The sequence below is a fragment of the Elgaria multicarinata genome, chromosome 21 (genome assembly GCF_023053635.1).
Source record: "Elgaria multicarinata webbii isolate HBS135686 ecotype San Diego chromosome 21, rElgMul1.1.pri, whole genome shotgun sequence".
In the NCBI taxonomy this organism is placed as follows: domain Eukaryota; kingdom Metazoa; phylum Chordata; class Lepidosauria; order Squamata; family Anguidae; genus Elgaria; species Elgaria multicarinata.
Genome location: NC_086191.1, coordinates 9093759 through 9116695, shown reverse-complemented (window position 1 = coordinate 9116695; position 22937 = coordinate 9093759). Strand labels below are relative to the sequence as shown.

The 22937-nt window shown below is 49.5% G+C and overlaps 1 protein-coding gene across 3 annotated transcripts in view; it reads right to left on the bottom strand.

Annotated features, from left to right (window-relative positions):
* Nucleotides 1–22937, bottom strand: part of ATP8B2 (ATPase phospholipid transporting 8B2) — a 35263-nt gene extending 12326 nt beyond the window's left edge. For 2 of the 3 annotated variants that reach the window (XM_063145889.1, XM_063145891.1), the window contains exons 1-13: nt 18832–18916; nt 18065–18123; nt 16557–16670; nt 16178–16276; nt 15909–15970; nt 11837–11909; nt 11347–11417; nt 9006–9085; nt 7499–7657; nt 5876–5964; nt 4646–4842; nt 1494–1702; nt 245–288 (exon numbers count right to left, since the gene is read on the bottom strand). In XM_063145889.1, coding sequence (XP_063001959.1) covers nt 245–288; nt 1494–1702; nt 4646–4842; nt 5876–5964; nt 7499–7657; nt 9006–9085; nt 11347–11417; nt 11837–11909; nt 15909–15970; nt 16178–16276; nt 16557–16670; nt 18065–18123; nt 18832–18916 — 1341 coding nt within the window. Of the gene's footprint in view, nt 1–244; nt 289–1493; nt 1703–4645; nt 4843–5875; nt 5965–7498; nt 7658–9005; nt 9086–11346; nt 11418–11836; nt 11910–15908; nt 15971–16177; nt 16277–16556; nt 16671–18064; nt 18124–18831; nt 18917–19831; nt 19900–22884 lie in introns of those variants that run through there. The other variant, XM_063145890.1, reaches the window with a different exon arrangement.

The window sequence follows — 22937 nt, the reverse complement described above, 5'->3', positions numbered from 1 at the left end:
CCACAACAGAGAAGGCCCTCTCCCATGTCCCATCATAAGGTACCCTATTTCTTCGATTCTAAGACGCATTTTTTCCCCCATATAAACATCTCTAAAAATGGGGTGCATCTTAGAATCGCGGGTGTGTCTTAGGTTTTTTTTTTCCTGTTGGTGGTACTGAAATTAGTGTGCGTCTTACGATCGAAGAAATACAGTATGTCTCGCATTGGTGGGATCTAGAGGAAATTCCCCCCAGGGTTCCTACCTCTCCGAGCTCAGCCTTGTAACCCAGGACATCCAAAACATCACCTACAGAGGAGAGAGATAAAGAAGTGTCCATCACCTGGACTCAGCATATCGTGAGACAGTGGGGCAAAATTCAAATTATGACATCATCGTTAACAAGTGGGACGTACCACATTCCCCTCCAAGCAAGGTACCCACATCCCACCTTGGATTTCTTTTCCAAATGCCATGCAATGTCCTGTGGTTATTTCGGGCTGCGTTATTTTGGACTTTAGGACCTTTTTAAAAAATTGCACGTTTGCAAACATTCAGGATGCTGCATCCCTTTCCCTTCGTTTCTGAGCGGCCCCGTACCAGCTACACCGCTATCGGCACTCACCGCTCGTGCTCACTACTGCGATGGTACTACTGCCAGTGTTTTTAAAGAATTTCACATACATTACTGGGCAAAGTCCCTTACAACAGACCTGTAAGCAGCAAGGCCTCGTTTCTATGTACAATGAAATTAAATGGCATCTGGTTAATATCTGATGCTCAGAAGGAATTCTCAACCCTCCACTCAGCTAGTATTAATGATCGGGCAGTTCTTCAAGGATTTCTTTATTTATTTGCTTCTTCCACCCCTGGCCATATTTAGATGTAGGTCCCCTCAGATTGCAATATCTCCAGCAATCAGTCTGTATGAGAGGGGGGAGGAGCAAGAGACAGTGGCCCCGTTCAGAAGACACCTTAAAACACGGTGGTTAAGCCAGAAAGCCAGGCTGTGTTCAGAAGACACCTTAAACCATGGTTTTAACTGTGGTAAATAAGCCTTTTTGCTTTAGTCACCGTGGTTAAAGCCGTGGTTTAAGGTGTCTTCTGAACACAGCCCAGCTTTCTGGCTTAACCACCGTGGCTTAAGGTGTCTTCTGAATGGGGCCACAATGGAAAAGACATACTTAGCTACAGCAGCTGAACCAAATCAGATTGGAAGGGAGTTCCTCCAGGAAGCCAACATGCAAGCCCTGTTTGGGTCACAGGTGGGAGTGGGGAGAGCATGTGCCTTACTGCAGTGGACCCAATCCATCAAGGCTCTGGAATCTGTTTCCTGGACAGGTAGGTTGCATAGCCTTCCCCTCCTGTAGCCAAGTGGGAGGGGGGTATTCCAGCCCTCGGAGGGAACGCAATTCCCTACCATAGCTATAGCAGAATCAGCCCCGCTTTGCATCCAGTACTCAGAGAGAGGTTGCCAATGGAGCCGCTCGGCGTGGCTGGCCGGCCGTCCTTACCGTAGCTGCGCCCGTTCACTGAGCACTTGCTGAAGACCATAATGTTCTGGGTGAGGGTGCCCGTCTTGTCCGAGAAGATGTACTCCACCTGGCCCAGCTCCTCGTTCAGGGTGGTGGTCCGCGCCTCCGCCGGGGTGCACCGCTTGCTGCAGTACATCTTCTTGTCCCAGTTGATGAAGTAGCTGTGCCCGAGACGGATCACCTCCACGCTGCGAGGGAGTCAGAACAGAGACTGAAACTGCCTTCTCCATGATCAGGCACCCTCTGGATTTGCCAAATGCAGCTCCCATAACCCCCAATTAGCCTGGCTGACATTGGCTGGGAGCTATGGGAGTTGTAGTCTGACCAAATGAATCCATCCATTTCATCAGCGTGGCCCATCGGACCCGGCTCACTTCGGCCCAACTGGATTTGCATCTTTGGGAGAGGGGGCGTTGTCCCCATAAACAGAACGCCTGCCGTTTGCAACATCTGCTTACTTTGCGCAAATTGGGGTCAAAATTTGTGCAAATTGCAGCTGGAATTTGCGCAGCTTCCTACTTATGAGGGGGGTACCCCGAAAGATATTTCCAGATTTCAGGGGAAAAAAACAGCCGTTCAGCTCGCAAATGCAAGCCGTAGACCACGGGGATCCGTTGCTCCCCCAAAGGGCTGGATTTTCAAACGGCAGAACAAGGAAGCTTCCTGCTCCATTTGGGTGTCATTTAAAAAAAAGTTTGCTGTATTTACATGTTTTTGTTTCGGCTGCTTTGTTTGTTCACTTTGTAAAGAAAAGCAGGATGTGAGCATTTTACAACAAATAAGGAAATATTATGCCTCTCCAGTGCTGGGGTGGGGTGGGGGAAACAAGTTCGCATCCTGTGCTTTTCTCCCTCTAGGTAATATCAGTCTGGAACATCCACACAGCTGCCTGGTGGTTCTGTATTTGCAACGGCTCCTTGCTGGCCATCCACAAGCACAGGATGGAAAGGCAGAGGTGAGTTCCCAGCCAGCCCAAACACCCCAAATGCAAGCAGGGCCAGCCATTTGAAGGATTCATTCATTTGTGTTAAGCGATCCCGTAGAAAAAGCGCACATCGCCAGGGGCGGTTCACACGATCACCTTTGCCCACCTTGGCTTATTTCACCCACAGTAGGTTGCGGGACATGCGGCCGGCCGTTTTGAATGTTCAATGATCTCTTTCAGGGTTATTTGAGGGTTGCGCAACCCTTGAACAACCTCTGCTGCCTGGGTTTGGATAATACGACAAATCATAGTAACTCCCCGCAAAGGGTAGGATATTCAAAATGGCCGCCTGCAGGCGCCACACGACGCCACAGCTAAAACAGTGGGCTGCAATGACTTTGCCAACCGGATCACAGTATCTCAGGGTATGTGCCTGGGAACAAATCCCCCCCAAATCCCATACCTCTCTCTTCCAAACCCATTAGGCCTTTAACTAACCCCCAAAAGAGTGTAGGAGAGTTAGAAAGCCAGAAGTACCATCTCTGCCAGCTACAAATCCTCATTGATCAGAGATCTGCAATAGCACACTCCCTGTAGCAACCAGGGGAGAGATTGAGTAGATGACTTTCAAGGTACCCTTCACAATTTGTTGGCGTGGCCACAATCGCGCATCCACAACAATCCAGGATTCAGCAACTCATATCACGGATTAGCGTCACGTGCGAACCACGTCTAAGTGAAACGGTGTCCGTATCCATAGTACCGTTTTAGAAAAACTGATGTAAACTGTTCTGAACTACAGATGGCGGGAAAATCCACAATGGATTTGAATGAGTTTGGATAAACCGCCCAGAGAGCTTCAGCTATGGGGCGGTATAAAAATTGCAATAAAATAAATAAATAAATAAATAAATTCTATGAATCCATCCTTCAGGTTCCACAGCGGATCGCTTCCCCTCAAGTCACGCAGATTCAGTGGATTTGAAAAACGGCTCTTCACTTTTGGGGGAGGGGATCCACGCCAATTGGCTAACGCTCACGCGAATTAGCACAAGTAGAACGAAATTCTGGTTTTTAAAAAATCAGATTCTGTCCATAAGCGAACGATGGATCAAAAGTTCCCTGATATGATGCAAAACTCAGAGGGACATGGATTTAACAGCCTCCAACGCTCTTCGCCAGAGGAAGGGCGGGGGGGCGGGGGAGGTTTGCTCTGTGCTGCTACAGGGACGCCCCGGCTGGACGTCCCACCCCGTGCTCCCATCGGAGAGGCCCAAGCCAAGCTAGAAGTTAGTGAGGAGGAGGTGAGGCAGCTGAACGAGGATTGCAGGGCATGCTCTTACCTGGGGGCTAAGGGTGAGAGAGAAATTCATGCTGGAGGAAGCCGAAAGAAAAAAAGAGAAATTAAAAAAGGAAGGACAGAGAGAAAGAGAGAGAGAAAACAGGACAGAAGGGCTGCAGGAAAAGAAAGGGAGAAAATTAAATAAACCCAAAAAGTAGTGGTGGAAAATCAGGGTGCTTTATGAGGACGGATGGACCTGGGCCAGGAGAGGCTAGGGTCAGTTCTGTGGGTTCTGACAGGGTAAATCTGGTCAAGCTGTTTCCAGGAATAGACGCACCAAGTTGCCATACACATCTGGAACACACCAAGTTGCCATACACACACATACATGTCTCTCCGCATTCCCCACCCTTCCCCCTTTCTGAAATTAACTCAATGGATGGGATTTGAGGGAACTTTGAAGCTCAACACTTCCCCCATATATGGACTCAAGTTCGAATCTCGCCTCAGCCACCGGCTCACTGGGCAGCCTCCTCCAGCAAGCCACCCTCCCCTCAGCCTCAACCTTCTCAGTCTGTGAAATGGGCAGAGCGACACCGGTGTAGCTTTACAGGGCCACCGCAAGGACGATGGAGCTGACGCCTGTAAGCAAAGTACACTATGCTTTGTTATTTTGGAACGGTTTGGGTTGTGGGTTTTTAGGTGCCCAACGGCAAGCCAGCGGGATGAAGACATAACGTCAATCGACCCATCTCAGCCATTCTGCCCCAAGGAACGCCAGTCTAATTACGCTTGCGTTGCAGAAGAGTATTCAAAGCAAGACCCACTGTTGCTAGGTATTGTTACTGGTGTTCTTCTTATTTTTTATTATTATTATATTTATTACGGAGACAGGGAACAGGGGAGCAGAGTATGGCAAAATACCTGACGTAGAGCGAGATTGGGACGACGGTGTTGAGAATGATGATGTAGGACCAGAAGGAGAGGAAGCCAGAGAAGAAGGCACTGTCGACCGCCTCGTCCCAGGGCAGGTAGATCTGGAAGCAGGCGCCCACCTCATACTCCCAGATGGAGTTGCCAATGGCCAGGATCACGCCCATGCACACCAGAAAGCCAAAGATCTGCCAACCATGGAGGAAGAGAGCGGGTATCAAAAAGGGCCCCATCGAACCGATCAAGAACACAATTGCGGAGCCAGGCTTGATCCCGGGGCTGTCTCATCCTGATCCACCACCGATCCCTGTCACAATTTGGAAACACCTTGGGGCAGATCTCCTATACTGATATTCCATTCATTTGGTACATTTCTAAACCACAACGTAACTAACGTTCTAATCCGCCCACGAACTAATAGATCTATGCAAAAAATCGTTCTTCAGACTCCATCGCAGTCTAGCATGACCAAGGGAATGGATGGGGTTATGATTCTACAAAAGACATTCGACAGGGTCTGATCCAGGATGGCTCTTCTGATGTCATCTCTTTATTTAGAACAATGAGGACCGGAACCTTGATCATTAGGAGGAAGACCATAGCTCATCAATAGCGCACATAGCCTTTCCTCCGAAGCAAGCACAGAGAGGCTTGCAATATTGTTAAAAGCAAATACCCGTAAAACAACAATACAACCCTACCGTCACAATAAAACCACTTAAAATCCAATAATAAGACTCTCTGCTTCCTCGCTCCTTCCACGCCCCCCACTCCGAAAATACTGAAATTGTACATTGAAAATATCACAATTTTAGTAAAATTCCACCAGCCTCTTGGTTTAGTCAGGTTTCTTATTGAGTTTCTCTATAATTAAATATATTGTGTATTGGTTTTGTCCATGTCCATGTAAGAAGCTAACCAGTGATCGTAATAAAATTCATCTATTGTATCCCTTTCTTTTCCTCCGAAACACGCACAGAGCTCCTTGCGATATTAATAAAAACAAGTACCCATAAAACAACAATGCAATCCTACCATAACAATAAAACCACTTAAAATACAATAATAAGAATCTACCCAAAAAACACCCTCGGCCTCCTTTCCTACCCACACTTTGAAAATACCAAAACAGCATCCCCTGGATACACGTGTTTGCTGACACTCAATTGGTGGCATTCACACATGACGTGTTGGTGGTGGAGTTGGGGGGAGTTCACCTACCCAAAGCACCAGAGTGTTCATCAAACGATCAATACTCGTCCTCTTGAATTTAGTACGGCCACTGTTCTGCATCAATTTGGTGTCTGGGCCTGGGGGAGTGGAGAATTATTATTTTTATTATTATTATTATTATTATTATTATTATTATTATTATTAGCCATTCAACATCAAAAGATATCAGAGTGATGTACAATAAATTAAAAGGCAAAATACAGAATGTTGAAGAATGGTGGCATTGCAGTCTGGTTAAGGGATACTGGAAGAAGATAACAAATAGTGGGAGAGAAATTACAGGCTATGAGCAACAATTAATTCCAACAGCTATACTCCTGGGGAATACTAAAGACCAAATCCCTACAGATTTAGTGGCGAAGGTGATTTAATAGCTGCGAGGATCCTCTTGGCAGAAGCTTGGAGAACAACATTGATAGCCGTCCCTCATGCAGTGGAAAGAAACATTTTGGATTATTATTTAATTATTATTGCATTTATATCCCGCCTTTTTTCCTGCAAGGAACCCAAGGCGGCATATATAATCTTCCTCCTCTCCACTTTATCCTCACAACAACAACCCTGTGAGGTGGGTTGGGCTGAGAGTCTATGACTGGCCCAAAGTCACCCAGTGGGTTTCCATGGCCGAGTGGGGACTAGAACCCGGATCTCCCGACTCCCAGTCCGACACTCTAGCCACTACACCACACTGGCTCTCAGGGTGATGACTAAAAGAACAAGTTATGAAAAGGGCAGGAAGAATAAACTCCGTCCAGGCTTTGCAGCAACAAAAAATTGGATACCATTGATCAATTATTGGAATAGGATTAGGTCAGGTGATCTTGCAGCTTGAGATATACCAGACGTGTGTTAAGTTGAAGTATTGTAATTGTTTTGCATGACTGGATTGGAAACAAAATGAAATAGAAACAAAATAAAAATTGATTTTAATTTAGAAAACCAGAACCATTACCAGTAAAAGCAAACACTGGCTGGAATTTAGTCAGCAGTCAGGAAATGCTTGCCTGGAAAGAAAGGTCTGCAGCAAACAGCAAAAAGGAAGTAGCATAGGTGCAAGCTGATCTCTGTTGGAAGGGCGTTCTGGAGAATGGGAGCCAACACTTTGAAGGCCCTGCTCTCAAAGGAGCTTTATGTACTTTTGCGCCAGGACTGTAGGTTTTCCCTACACAACCTCTCCTTGCAAAACTTTTTTTTTGAGTGGTGGTGGGAGAATAGAGCTTACCGTTTGTCCTCTCCCCGCCCCCATCTAACCAAAAAAAGGCACTTGAGGCGGCTTGCAAGCAAAACAAGTGCACACTGACCAGCCTTTGGTGCTCTCCAGTTGCGTTGGACTCTATGTCCTATCATCCCCAGCCTTACAACAAAACAAACCCGTAACAACAACAGAAGCTCATTGCAACAAATAAATGCACACTGACCGGCCCTCCCCAAGCTGGTTGGTGTTTAGATGCATTGGACTGCAAGTCCCATTATCCACAGGTAGCTGGAGATAATGGGACTTGCAGTCCAATACATCTAGAGCCCAGCCAGCTTAGGAGAGGCCGACACAGAGAAAAGCAACCATTTTTAGTTTAAAGAAAAGCGAAGCAAGAAAGACACACGTCCACGCACCCGCGAAGATGACCAGGCCGAAGCACCACTCCGTATTGCGAAGGACGCAACCACGCAGCAGCATACTCTGGTTGCTTAAAGGGTACTTGCTGTCCTTCCAGTAGAGCGTCCCGCTGAACTTGTCCAGTTTATTGTTGGGTGGTTCGCAAATCACCTCCCCTAAAGTCAAAGGGCAACAGAAGGCAACATCAACATTTCTGGCTGCAAATTTCTGCACCACGAAGAATGGTGTAGCAAAAGTGGGGCTCACAGGAATGCCACACCAGGCTGACCTCATCTGCCACCCGCTTCAGACTTCCCTGACCCCTCTGAGCTTAGCTGCAATCCTCACAGTAGCTGGGAGGAAAATGATTTTTTTCAACCACAATCTATCATTCCCTGTTGCAATGCAAAGTATTTGCAGGTGGCAACTAGGACCCATTTGCTTTACAAAATATTTGCTTCTAGTGGCAATGAAAACTATTAGAAGTGGTTTGTTGATATGGTTCTGAATCCAGAAGGAGGGGAGCCCTCAATAAGAACCAGAAGCAAATCAATGGACCCACAACTGCAGCAAAAAGCAGATAAAACTCAAGGTCCTATGTCAACTTGAGATCTTGTGCGTTCACTTGCCACAGCGTGTATAGTTTGGTGCACATGGACCTACATTTTTACGACGTAAAACATATTCTTATCCTGAGAACAAATAAAAAATTACAGCTAAAACTGGCCTGTTTTGCACATAACGCTAAGCCATGGTTTATTTAACCCATGATTTGTTGCCTTACTGAGGTTTGTTTGGCAGGCAATTGAACAAACCATAGTTTGTTTTCTCAATCCACAGGTTGTTTGCCTCCTACCTTTTTCACCTGCTCCCTCCCTGTATCCCAAATAACTGTAAAGAGCCTGGTTGTTGTTTTTTACTGCTTGTGCCCCTGCCACCTCTGTGGCCTGGCAAAACAACCCACAAACAACCCACAAGGCCAGGTTCACACAGAACAACAAGCCATGGTTTAAACAACCTAGAGTTCCTAACTTTAAAATAAACCATTTTTTTCTTTCTGGGTAGTTCGTGGTTCATAAAATGTGGTTTGTTAGCACAGACGTGTTCACAACAACCCAGAATTCTACAACCATGGGTTAGCGTTATGTGTGAACCAGGCCACTGAGGCAGACCCTTGATCCATCTAGCCCAGTATAGTCGCCACTGACTGGCAACAGCTCTCCGGGGTTTCAAGCCGGATTCCTTCCAAGACCTACCTGGAGATGCCAGAATTAAATCTGGAATCTCCTGCATGTAATACAGAGACTCTACCTCAAACCAACAGACCTTCTTGGCATGCAAACAACTGGATAACATCCTTATTTAAGAAAACCATTATTGAAGGCTCCTCCCTTAAAGCTGGCTAATAAATAATTTTAAATACATTTTAGACTAGAGAATCATCAACGAACGGACCTTCCGGACCGGTTTAAAGGCCTGCAGAGATGGAGGTGGGCCCATCCATGCCTGCTCCGGCCCACTCACCATCAAAGTGCGCAAGTTTGCTGGTGTCGCTCAGCTCCGACGTCACGGGAATGGCCTGCCGTACCTTCATGTTGGTCTCCCTGGAGACAGAAATGGCGTAAGCAAAGGAGAGGGGAGGAAAGGCCATGCCAAAGTCTCCTGTTCTGGGGCCCCAGCTAGGCGGAAACCGCCCCCCCCCCCTTTCACACCCAAGCCCTCCCGAAAAAGCAATCAGAAGGTGCGTGGGAAGAACAGAAACAGAGCCCTGCCAATTCCAGCCGCAGGTGTCTCCGTATTCAGAGGGAGACAGCGTCTGAGGCTGGAGGTTTCATTCAGCTATGGTGGTCAACGGTTGCAGGCAAAAGAAAATTAAAACATTACAAAGTGGCGTGGGGTGAGTTGCCGGTAGGCCTGTCTGCCACCATGAATCTTACCTATTTTAGCTATAATATCAAAGGAGGACGTAAGTCTGTCTGTCTCTCCGCACCGTAGTGCCGAAACTGTGAAGCCCAGACAGTAAGCTTGCTTATATACTAAGTGGACCAGGGGGGGCATGGGGATGCCTCAGGGCTATTTTGTTTTAAAAACGCATTAATTAATTTTAATTCCTTTAAATTCGTCAGTGCTGTTGAAGCTTGCAGGGCCGTCATCAGTCACTAGGTGGCAGGCTTCCCTCGGCACACAGTCCAGACAGTTGGAAGCCAGGGAAGATTTGCAGGCCGAGGGAGGGAGTTACATGTCTGTCCCCTTTTGTGGCACCCCCATTTCCCCCCCATCAGAGTGAAGGAGTGGAGAGACCCCTCACTCAGGGATCTGTAGGGGTGCACCATGGCAGGAGCTATGCCTAAGGGTGCCAGTGGGCATGGCTTCAGCCAGATGGGGCGAGCCAACTCTGAAAGCCGCTTAAGTTTGCTTCAAAGTGTGAAGGTTTGAGACCTACAGAGGCCAGGTGATAAACCGACTTAGAGGCCTCGTGTTTTCTGTTGGGGGAGGGTATCCCTGAGAGGAGTACGTTTCATTTCCCCAGTTAAGGTTCATTCCTGGTTAAGTTCCATGTCTCCAGTTAAGTTTCATTCCCTCAAAGTGGGAACTTTACTTGTTTTGGGGCAGAAGGTAAAAAAGAGAGCCAGAGAAAGATCAGGACTTATGGAAGGAGCAGAAAGAAGCAGCTTAGGGGTAAAGGAAGGTGCTTTTTTTGCAACTCCTATTTTCTTTTAATGCCTTTGTATCATTCAAGCTCTATTGACCAAATAACTTTAGTTGCTGGTACTAACATACAAAGTGCTGGTACTAACATACAAAGCCCTAAACGGCTTGGGCCAGGTTATTTGAAGGAACGCCTCCTCCCATATGTACCTGCCCAGACATTAAGATCATCCACAGGGGTCCTTTTCCGTGACCCCCTGCCAAAGGAAGTAAGGCAGGTGGCTACTAGGAGGAGGACTTTCTCCGCTGTGGCACCCCGGCTGTGGAATGAGCTCCCCAGAGAGGTCCGCCTGGCGCCTACACTGTACTCCTATCATCGTCAGCTGAAGACCTTTTTATTCTCTCAATATTTTAACATCTAAATTTAAACTTTGCTGTTTTAATTCTGTATTTTAATCCTATACCAATTTCTGCTGTGTGGTTTTATCCTGGTTGTGCTTTTTATATTGTATTTTGTATTTGGGTTTTTAGATTGTTGGTTGTTTTATTATATTCCTCATGGTTTAAATTTTTGTGAACCGCCCAGAGAGCTTCGGCTATTGGGCGGTATAAAAATGCAATAAATAAATAAATAAATAAATAAACAAAAATAAAATACATTACAATTTGCTTGTTTTACTTTACTAGTAAACTGTTGTGTTACTCACCCCACGTCTACAGCCTAAACTCCACGTCACTGGGAAGGGGAAGTTAAAAGGAGTGAGGTGGGCCCCTTAAGGAGGCAGAGATCCTTAAAAGGTTGCTCAGGGAGTCCAGGTCATAGAAGGGCCAGAGCAGAGGCCAAATGTGGGTCAAGGGGACCCCTGTTTGGAGGTAGGCTCACTCCAAACATGAAAGTTCCACTCAGCCTAACAACTCTGTTCATTTTCAAGTGCAAAAGCTAAGCGCCCCTCAGCCATGTCGGGATTGGGGGAGGCAGATAAGCTATTCTTGAGCCCCTTGGACATAAAAGCAGCACCTGTGTGACAAAGACAACCGCCCCAAAGAGCAGAACTCCCCTGCAACCCACGCTCCAGTTCACGATGGCCCAGAAATCGCTTCTGGGCATTTCAGACTACAACCCCCGTGAGCCACAGCCGGCACGGCCGACAGTCAGGTTGCCGGTCCTGGTCCCAGCCACTCGCAGCGGTGCGTGCAAAAACGGACCAGCGCTCACCCGTCCAGTTCCGCCGTCTCGATGTAGCAAAGCCCGTGAGGTTCGCTGCTGGACAGAAGAAGCAGGTCAGCCTGTGGTGAGAGAGAGAGAGAGAGAGAGGAAGAAAGAAGGCTGAAACGGAGAACTCACTGGCAGTGGGGACAGCTCAATGGTAGAGCCCCTGTTTTGCAGGTTCGATCCCTGGCACCGCCAGGTAAAGTTGGGAAAGATTCCCATCTGCAACAATGAGGACTAGCATCTTACTTTATTTTTAAGGGAAGGACCGGAGCTCAGAGGCAGAGCCCCTGCTCTGCACACAGAAGGAAAGCGCTACACGCAAAAGCACCTTCGACAGCTCCTTGAGAGTCCTGAGAGGTTCCGACTGAAACCTGGAACGGATTCACCGTCCCACTGATGCCGGAGCCTTCCGCTTCTGCTGCCCTCCGCTGATTGGAAGCACACACACACACACACACCGCCCCCAGCCCCAATTCATCCTGCGAGGACTCACCGCCACAAACTGGTTGTTCTCCAACTTTATGATATCACCGACGCGAACGTTCATCCACTGTTCCTGCTGGAGGCTGCAGAAGAGGGAGCAGGGGGGAAAGCAATAGGTCAGTTTCAGATGAGATTATTCATGTAGTTATTATTGCATTTATATCCCGCCTTTTTCCCTGTTGAGGAAGCCCAAGGCGGTGTACGTGGTCCTCCTACACTCCATTTTATCCTCGCAACAACCCTGTGAGGTAGGCTAGGCTGAGAGTCAGCGACTGGCTCAAAGTCACCCAGTGGGCTTCATGGCTGAGTGGAGACTAGAACCCAGGTCTCCCCAGTTCAGCACTCTAACCACTAGGCCACACTGATTTAGATGGGCAAGATCCTCTCTTACTTAAATCTCCTGCCATGAGAGCTACAGAAGCCTAGGAGTTCAGAGCAGGGTGTTCTGAGACAGGAGATCCTGAGTTCAAATCTCATCTTGGATATGAACGCACTAAGAGCCATGTGGGACAGGTGTACTCTTAGCGGAAATGGAGCATCCAGGATCAGAGGAAGTCTACCTCTAAATACCAGTTGCTGGGAAGGAAGCACAGTTCCCTAAATATCTCAAGGCATCTAGCTGTCCGCTGTTGGAAACTGGATGCAGGGCTATTCAGACCCTGGGTCTGATCTTCATACTGATGTACCACCAGACAGGATGCAATCTCTCAAATCTTCAAAGCAACACACACATGCTCTCTCAGTAATCCTTACGGCAACCCTCTAAGGTAGGCCAGTGTGATTATTAGGGGAGTGGTGCAGGCTGAGAAAGCAGCCCTCTCTCACTAATAAGCATACCAGCCTACCTCGCAGGATTGCTGTAAGGTTTCGTGAAGTGCTTTGATAGACTCAACAGGTATGATATAATGTTGTTGGGAGCACTCACGCTGGAGGTCATACACTCGATCGTATCTTCGGCCTAGGGTTGGTCATTGGGGATTGTCATCTAACCCCTCTGTCATGGACAGACCATTACCTCTTGCAATGTGTGTTTAAGACACCTCTTCCCCCCGAAGAGGTGATGGCCCACAAGTCTGAGTCCGTCCAAGAAGCAAGCTGAAATCAGACAGTTTCCAGGGTGCTTTGAGAGCCTATAAACCTCGGTGGGATACCGACTACTCAGTGGATCAGTTGGTGCACTGCTATAATATTTGGCTGACCACAGCTATTGATCATGTAGCCCCAAGGCGCCTGCTGGCTTGGAGTTGCCCACGCAATTCACTTTGGTTTTCAGATGAGTTGCGTGGGATGAAACAGAGGTTGGGTAGATTAGAGCGGCACTGGAGACGGACCCGCTCTCTTGCTGATCGTAAATTTCTTGTATGGCACCGCAAACAATCTCATAGGGCTGTGATGAAGACGAAGAAATCTTTCTTCTCTTCACGCCTAGACGCATTAAAGAACCGGCCAGCTGGCCTCTTTTCAATGCTCCGCAGCGTGATCAATCCTAACTGCACAGCAACGGTAGTAGAACCTACAGTTAACGGGTGCGACGAGTTTGCCCAATTTTTTGTTGATAAGATTAATGGAATTAGAACTGGTTTTCCTCCAGGCTTACCCTCTGAGCCGCCGCTGGAGGCATCGAGAATACGGCCTACGTTTGATTGTTTTGGCTTAGTATCCTTGACTGAGCTGGAGAGGATTTTCAGTCAGGTTAGACCGACCACCTGTGGCCTGGATCCATGTCCAACTTGGTTGATCCGCCCCGCTTGGTCGGTGGTGGGTCCACTTTTAAAGGCAGTGGTGAATGCATCCTTGATGGAGGCTAGGGTGCCCACCTGCCTAAAATTGGCTAGTGCGCGGCCGCTCCTTAAGAAACCAACTCTTGACCTATTGCTGCTGACAAACTACCGACCGGTCTCTAACCTTCCTTTTCTTGGTAAGGTGGTAGAGAAAGTGGTATTGGAGCAGGTTCAAGAGTTTTTTCATGACTCCGATTTTCTAGATCCTTTTCAATCGGCAGCAGCACGGAGACTGCCCAGGCCACAATCTGTGACCATCTTCTTTTAGTGATGGACAAAGGTCATCTGTCCATCCCGCTGTTACTGGACCTTTCAGCGGCCTTCGACACAGCGGATCATGAACTGTTGATTAGACGGTTGAAGACCCAGGTGGGACTGGAGGGCCTGGCTCTTGCCTGGTTCCAGTCCTACTTGGATGGAAGGGCTCAAGTGGTTACCATGGGCACATCTACCCCCACAGCCCTCCCCTGTGGAGTTCCACAGGGTTCCATCCTCTCACCTTTCATGTTCAATGTATATGTGAGGCCGCTGGCAGAGTTAATTAGAGCCCATGGGCTGAGGTACTATATGTATGCTGATGATACCCAGCTTTACATCCCGGTGGGGTCTGACCTAGGCGAGGCAGTTGCTACTCTGTCTTGGTGCCTGGCTGAGATCTGTAACTGGATGTCTAGGAGTAAACTAAAGCTTAACCCGGAGAAGACTGAGCTGATGGTGATTGGCCGAGGTCAGCGGCTGGCAGATTTGAGGCAGGAACTGCCTATTTCAGGAATCCGATCAAGGATTGTGACTGAGGTGCGGGACCTGGGTGTTATTCTTGACCAGTCCCTCACTATGTCATCACAGGTGGGGGCCGTGGTTCGGAGTTGCTTTTATCAACTCCATGTGCTCCGCCAAGTTCGCCCCTTTCTGTCAGAGGCTGATCTTACCACCGCAGTCCAGGCCCTGGTTCTTTCCAGACTGGACTATTGCAATCTGTTGTATACAGGGCTTCCCTTGAAGCAAATCCAACGTACAAAATGCAGCAGCCAGGTTGGTCAAGGGGCTCCCGAAGTGGTCTTCTATCACTTTGGTGCTTCAAGAGCTCCATTGGCTGCCGGTGGCTGCTAGGGTGCGCTGCAAGGTCTTGTTGACCATGTATAAAGCCCTGCATTGCTTGGGTCCTGGATACCTGAGCAATCGCCTTTCTCCTGTGTCTCACCATTGGCAGACTCGCTCTCAGGAGCAGGGTGCCCTGATGGTCCCCCGCTACAAATTGGAATGTGCGGGGGCCTGGGCTTTTTCAGTGGCTGGCCCCCGGTTATGGAACAATGTGCCCCTGGAGATTCGACAGGCTCCCACTCTCAATTGCTTCAAAGGCCTTTGTAAGGCGTTTTTATTTTCACAAGAGTTTGGGGAGCGGGTGGTTTAAATTGGGGGTCGAGGGCTTTTAATGGTTTGAGGGTGAGGGTTTTAATGGAATTGTCTTAAAGTGGGTTGAGGGTTTTAATGGAATTGTTTTATATGTTACTGTAAAGCGCCTCGATGCCTGAAATGGTGAGGCGGCGCTATAAAAATGCTTTAAATAAAATAATAAATTAATTATAAATAATAAATGCAAAGCAGTTATTTATTAATACAGAGCTAGTGATGGAGGAGAAAGCAAGGGGGACAGGAAAGTGTTAGGGAGATAGGGAGCCCTTCCCCGCATAAAAATGCTTCCCCAATCCACAAGGAAAGGAGTATTTTAATTTTATTTATTTACACGTTTAACTCTGTAACACTAGTATTTCCTGGGTGGCTAGTAATACCAAAACCAGAAAGCCATGCAGGCAAAAACAACCAGGAAATTTAAAAGGCAGCTAAAGAACCTCAGATAAAATTAGGATCACTAAGAGCTTTTTAAAAAATTTCTTCCAGTATTGGGTCCAATACATCCCATCCGATCAGTTCACGGAATTCCAACCAGCGGGAGCTGAATTTGAGGATACGGGGGCCACACCTGAAGACCCTCCATGCCGGGACTGGTGTTTTCCATGCCCCCCACCATCACTACCAAATGGTCAACTTAACAGTCTATTAGCATTTAAGAAAGCAATTAAGACTAATCTCTTCCAGCAGGCCTATCCAGAGGAATTTTAGGATGCTTTTAGTATGTTTTTAGGATGTTTTAACAACGTATATTACGTTTTAATTCAGTTGTATGTATTTTATATTTGCTGCTGTTCCCCGCCTCGATCAGAATGAAGAGGCGGGTAAGAAATATATTTTTTTATTTTTATTATTATTAAATCAATCCATGGCTGACGTAGCAATACTCACATCCCATTGATCAGCACTTGGGATTGACGGTTGTTCACCTGGTTGTCACTCTTGTGGCGAAACTGCGAGAGACGGCAGCATCGGCGTAAGAGGAGGGGAGAAGAGGGGAAAAAACCCAAGAATAAACAGATCTGACCCATCACTGGGATTCTGCCCATTTCCTCAGCTCAAAGGGGCTGGGTGCAAATCCCCCCACCCTTGGCCCGCCCGCCAGGCAGCTTGGAAATCCCAAGTCCCGTTACCACCCCTCCCGTCCTCGCATGGCTTACGTAGTCGTCGGTGGCGTCCTTGACCGCCGTGATGGTAAGAACGAGAACCAAAGGCACTATGGTGGTGAACCACGAAAGGGAGGAGATTTGCGGGATCAGCTGAGGTGGAGGAAGACATGCGAGGGGGTAAGCGCACGCCGGATGCTTCCAACGGAGCCTGCCACTCCCACCCCCACCCCCCTCTGCTCCATGGTTTGTTTGTGTTTCAATCCAACCCAAATTGGGGTTTGGAAGAGAAGTCCTCCACCTCCGTAAGAAAACACAGCCCGGAACCGTGAAGATTCAAGGAGATGGCTGTGCGGTGTGACCTGGATGGGGAGCATGGGATTTCTCCCCCACCCCCCGCCCTCGAAAAGGGGGATCCCTGCGTAAATCCCACCTGGAGGATGAGGAGGAAGAGGAAGTAAGTGTTGGCCACTTCTTGGAATTGCTCAAAGAGGTTGATGGGAAGGAACGTGACCACGTTGTACTTGGACGTCTTGATGCAGTTGCTCTGCGAGGAGGAAGGCAGGGGGGTTAAAATTCAATTAAAGGATGCGGTTGTGGGGTGTGCAAGCACGAGTGTGTGTCTGGAGACCCTCTCCCCACTGCCACCCCTCAACTCGTCCATCAGCCCTGCATTTCCCCCCACAGAAATATCCCCGCCATTGTTGCAACCTTTTCTTTAATTTCCCGGCAAGGGATTAAACCGATTCATCATTTCCATCCGAGAAATCAAGTCGTCCCCCACTCGGTGGGGCGCGTTCGGGGCTTTCGAAATGAGGTCGGGAGGAAATGTCGGATTTTATCCCTTCATTTCGCCCCACCCCACCCGACTCTGGAAAAATAAAACATCCCAGGGTTGGCGTTTTTGATTTGTTGCCTTCCACTTGCCGGCTGAGTTTAGAACCACGGGCTGGCTGTTGTCCCCAGACAGGAAGTTATTCATAGACACACCCCTGACCAAGATACGAGGGGTCAAGCTGAGTCAGAAATGGCGGGGGAGGCTGCAACATTGGCGGGGGGGCGAGTGCACTGCAGAGCGGAGAGCAGCTCCCTTTTAGAAGTACACCTCCATGTCAAAGACGGTGTTTTCTGGGACGGCTACCCCTCGTCTCACAGAATAGCACGCGCTTCCTCCTAGTGTGTGGAGTTCTTCCTTGTTCATATGGGGTGAGGAAGACGATATAAAAAAATCACATGCCTTTCCCCGTTAGGGTGTCCCAGGTCTGGGTCATCCCACTAAGAACACTAGTTCTTAAGAACATAAAAACATCAGAAGTGCCCTGATGCTGGATCAGACCAAGGGTCTGTCTAGTCCAGCACTCGGTTCACACAGTGGCCAACCAGCCATCGGCCAAGGATGAACAAGCAGGACATGGTGCAACAGCACCCTCCCACCCATGTTCCCCAGCAACTGGTGCACACAGGCTTACTGCCTCAAATACTGGAGGTAGCACACAACCATCAGGGCTAGTAGCCATGGATAGCCTTTGCCTCCAGGAAATCATCCAACCCCCTTTTAAAGCCATCCAAATGGGTGGCCATCCCTACATCTTGTGGTAGTGAGTTCCATCATTTAACTCTGCGCTGTGTGAAGAAGGGCTTCCTTTTATTTTGTCCTGGATCTCCCACCCATCAGCTTCATGGGATGACCCCTTTGGGTTCTAGTATTTTGAGAGAGGGAGAAAAAGGTCTCCCTGTCCACATTTTCCACACCAGGCATAAGTTTGCCCACCTCTATCATGTCTCCCCTGAGCCTCCTTTTTTCCAAGCTAAACAATCCCAGCTGACGTAACCTTCCCTCATAGGGGAGATGCTCCAGCCCCTGAATCATTCTAGTTGCCCTTCTCTTAAGAACACGCTCGCTGTTCCTCACCGCAAGCACCCTACCACCATGGTACTCACCGCATATTGAAACTTTTCGTTATATTCCCGCGCGTTCGCCTTCACCCGCCTTTCCTCCTCTGGAATGAGAACCGAGTCAGCCGCTGGCGTGCAACCTCACCCGTAGCAAAATAATAATAATACCCATATGCACCTCACAGGTGCGACACTGCCCCGTAGGGCCATCCCCACTGTGCTGTCCTCTTTACCAGCCCCGTCTTGCCACCGCCTCACATCTCGGCATGGCTGATGCGATACCTCGCTTTCTTTTTGCTCCCTCCTACTTCCGTCCCCCCAGTTCTAAGAAATAGATTTTTCTGCCTGTCCCTCTCTTTGCACCAAATACAGAAAGAAGACATTTGGGAGTTGCGGGGAGAGAAAGAAGATTTCTGTGGGATTCTGCCCGTCTTGATGCACCGTCCCGGTCCATTGCTGCACACGGGTGACCTTTTCCCCAATATTTTGCCCCCGACCCCGTTTGGGACTCAAGAGTCCAGCAGCCTCAAAGCAAGGTCACTTGCAGGGACAGGGAGAAGGAGGGGGCTGGCTAAGCAATGCCCCCCCAGTCACACAAAGAGAGAGACACCAAAACAATACACAATGTAAAGAGAGGAACTGGAGGAGGGAGCCGGCAAAGGATGAGGTAATGTTTGGAGATCGCCGCAATGGCAGAATCCCCAGGGAGGTCACAACAGGACAAAGATGGGAAAGCCAGCCCTGGATGCAGAAGAAGCCCCCAGCCCCCCAATTATTCACCCACCCCGCAAAAAACACACACACAAAAATACCTGTCCCCCCGGGCGGCTGGCCGCGGCGGTCGGTCACCACGGCGACCCAGGGCCATTTCTCGGGCATCTCCTTGGGGATCGTCATGGTTACCGCAAGCCCAGCTTTCGTGAGTGGGTGCGATTATGGGGAGGGGGGCTGTCCAGGAGGCCCCCGCGCTTAGACAGCGGCCCCCCGCCAGCCTCCCCAGTCCGTCCCCCCCATCCTCTCCTCCTTCTCCTCCCCCCCTCCCCACTCGCTGCAGGAGAAAACTCCACGCTGACATTGAAGGAAGCCGGGGGCCGCCCACCGCCACGCGGCAGCCAATGAGGGGCCGGGATGACGTTACCTAGCAACCACTGTATGGGGAGGGGGATGAGGGGGGAGCCTCTCTCTCATCACGGCCTCCCCTTCCCGGTCCCCAACTCTAGATGGAGACATCCAAAAAGCCACACGAACCACCGTTCCTTCTTGGCCAGGGCCGATGTGGTCACCCGGCAACCCCCAAATAAACCCCCTTCCCGTTCACTCAATCCCCCCTCATTTTTAAACTCCCCTTTAGCCTGCTCGCCCTCTTCCTCCAAACATACACATCCCCCCTCCCGGTCTCTCTCTCCAAATTCTGATCCTCACAACGACTCTACGAGGTAGGCTAGGGCTAGCGCGTCGCCCACTGGCCAGGAACGAAGAAGGAACGAACCACGGAGCTGGTTCGCTCCCACACCTTCCGTGGCCGTCCCAACAATCAGCAGGCGAAGTTCTGCACGGCAGAAAGAACGTGACATGGCCGTCAGGGGCTGCCAAGGGAGACGCAGGAACGGGAGCCAATTTAGAAGTTGGCAATCCCGGTTTGGCATAAGGAGAGTGTGACTGGCCTAGAGTTAATCAAAGAGTTCTGTGAGGAAGTCAGTGGGGCAACTTCCCCCAATGCCCATTCCCGACATTGAGGGTTTCCTCCCCATTTCCAGCCCCCCATTTCTTTCCCCACCATCGCCATCGAAGAGGCCCGTCGCTGAGACTTACCTGGGGGGTGCTTCTTAGTACAACATTCCATGGCATTCGCTGGCAATTGATCAGGCCCATGGGAGATGCTGCATTTGGGGCAAATGGGGAGGGGGGCGGACAGAAGGAAAGAAAGAAATACAATGAAGGAGGGGAAGAAAAGAAAACGTATCGGAATAAAATCCCCTTCTCCGTACAACCAAAGCATGCCTTTATTTTGCAGTGGGCAGTCAAAGGTTTTCTACCTTCCTATACACGAGGGGTGCAGAACTCCAGGTCCACAGGGCCTGATCCAGCACGTGGAACCTCTGGGGTCCCTCCAACGGGTGGGACTAGGTAATCCCAGCCGTTGGGGCTGGTGGGGCAGAGGACACGGCAATGTTCAATATTCTGCACAGATTGCTGGAGGAGTCCAGGACAAGACCACGTGTGGCACTGGGAAACAGTGGAGCAAATATAGCTGGTTGTGAGGGATTTCTCTGCCATCAGGCCAATGGTCAGGGGTGATGGGGGTTGTAGTCCAAAATATCTGAAGGGCGCCTGGTTGAAGGCTGGCTTGAAAGGGTTAAGCCGTCTAACCCCCAAAATGGGTTTGGGGACAGGATTTGAAGGGAGAGACGTGGCATTGCATGGGTGTCCTGGGAAGGATTTCCAAGCATTAGAGCATGACAAGGGACGAGGGGAATTGTAGGCCGAAACATCTGGAGGGCCTCTTCTGCGTTGAAGGCAGCAAAAGCCTAGCCATTGAAGGGAGCCCATTTATTTAATTGATTAATCAGTTTACAGGGCAGCTCATTCAACCAGCCAAACAACCCTTTCGCGGCCCCTACATTTTCCCTCTCTTTCGAAAAACAGGCCACGGATGCTGCTACTTCCGGCTCTGGCGAAGGCTGCAAAGACGATCCGAAACCACGATCAGCACTAGCGCTACCAGAGAGGCTTCTGCATTATCTCCGGGTGTCGCAGCTGCCGTGCTACGAGGCTGGCGAGGCCTGAAACCAGATGTCGACAGGGAAGGACAGCTACCACTTGGGGGGGAACTGTGACAAGAGACACCTGTTGTGGGACGTGCTTCCTGTTGCATTCGTGGCTTTGTGGCAACCGTCGCCAGGGGAACGTGACTGTTGGTTGCACGGCCCCGAATAATCCCCAATTCTCAAAACAAGAGGGATGGAGGTGGTGTGCGGACAGCGGACAGCTAGGGGGACCAAAAGTGAATAGACTTCAACTCCTATCAGCCCCAGCACAGGCGATGGTCGGGACCCCTGTGACTTGTAGTCCAAAACACCTGGAGGGCAATAGGTTGCAGAAGACTCAAGACATGGGCTCTGGGCTACTCTTATCAGTGTGCCCGGCCGGTTTCTGTTTGGTCGAGGGCGGATTCCCAGGGCTTCAAATGAACCCACCTGCCCTCCAAAGTAGGTCAAAGACACCACACACAAGAGTCTATCCACAAAGCGAGACCTGGCCGGGGCCAGAGGCAGGGCCTTTTCCAGAGTGGCCCCAACCTTGAGGGAACAACTTCCTCTCTTGAGATCAGGGGCTTCTGGTTTGCCTCCCTTCCCTCAACTCATGTAGAGGTGAAGCCCTGAACTACTTATTCGAACACCGGGGTGGTGGTGGTGTTTTTATCACATTTTTACCATTTCAAACAGACTGCTTGATGGCTTTGGGAAAGTCATTCTTTCTCACCCTAACCTACCTCACAGGGTTGCTATGAAAATAAAATGGGGAGCAGGGAACCTTGGCGAAATCACTATCTCTAAGGCTAACCTACCTCGCAGGGTTGTTGTGAAGTTAAAATAGCAGGAGGTGGAGATTTGTGCCAATCCCGTGAGGATAAGATGGGAAGGGGGAAACGCCGTACATCACTGTGAGCTTTAGGAGGATGGGCAGGACAAAAATGGAACCACCTTCCCTCATTTCTTTCTTACATTTCTATATTGCCCAATAGCCAAAGTTTTCCAGTTGTTGTAGCAGCAAGTCAACATTAGGAATTACTGCTTTAAAAAGAGAGAGAAGCTACCTCTCTTTCAGCTTTAAATGGCTTCCCTATCTGGTCGCCTGGAATGGGTTCACGCTCGCCGCAGGCGACCAGGAGAAAAGCTGGTGAGACAGCCACGTGGCAAAACACAGATCAGTGAGGAACGCAGGAAATGAAGTGCCAATGCATCCTCACTATTTTGTTATTGTGCAGACAGGAAACTACCATAGATGCAACCACAAAAAGTATAAAAACACAAATGATCAGAACAAGTGGTTTCTTTGGAGCTGAACGCTGCCAGAGCCTTCAATGTGCTTTTTCGGGCATGGGCAGAGATGAGGGTTTCCTCCGCCACTGCTGTGTGTTCAACTCTCAGAACCACACACCACACACACACAATCCGGAGGGATACAGGCACAGACACAACACCCTGCCGGTGTCCCCTGCCCCCTTTATTCCGCCCCCCCCCCTCCAAAACGCCTTCCCTTCTGATCTCAGATAATGGGTGGTACTGGCAAGGGAAAAAGCACTCTGCACGAGCCCCAGAACACCATCTCTCACTACCTTCTGTTGCATATTCCACATGTGGAGGGGGGGCAGGATGAAAACAGGTTCTGGGGAGGTTCACCCACCAGCTTTTCCTGGCTCTTGGAGCAAGATAAAGAGCTAAAGATCTGGGGAAGAAGCGGAGCGGGAGGAGGAGGAAGGCGCGTACACCAATTTTTTTGGGCGTTGTTCCCTCCCAAGACTTTGGGGACATGCCGAGAGAGAGAGAGAGAGAGAGAGAGAGAGAGAGAGAGAGAGAGAGAGAGAGAGAGAGAGAGAGACAGAAGGATAAGTGAGAGAGAGAAAGGTCCAAACCCACCCAGTTCTGTTGCCCTGGGCATGGTTTAGGAACATCAAGTTGGCAAAAGGCTCGGGGGGGGGGAGGGTGAAGTGTCCCGAAAAATAAGTTAATGCAACTCAAGTGGATCGCCCCTGGCCTGTCTGTCTGCCCATCTGCTGCCCCCTCCCATTCTGTACCAGCCTGGCTGTTTGGGCATCCGGTGAGGTTGGGACCAGTGGTTATTTTAAGACATAATGGTCTTACCCGGGAACCCTTCCGGTGAGGACGTGTCTTACTTCAAAATCTGGTAAGGCAGC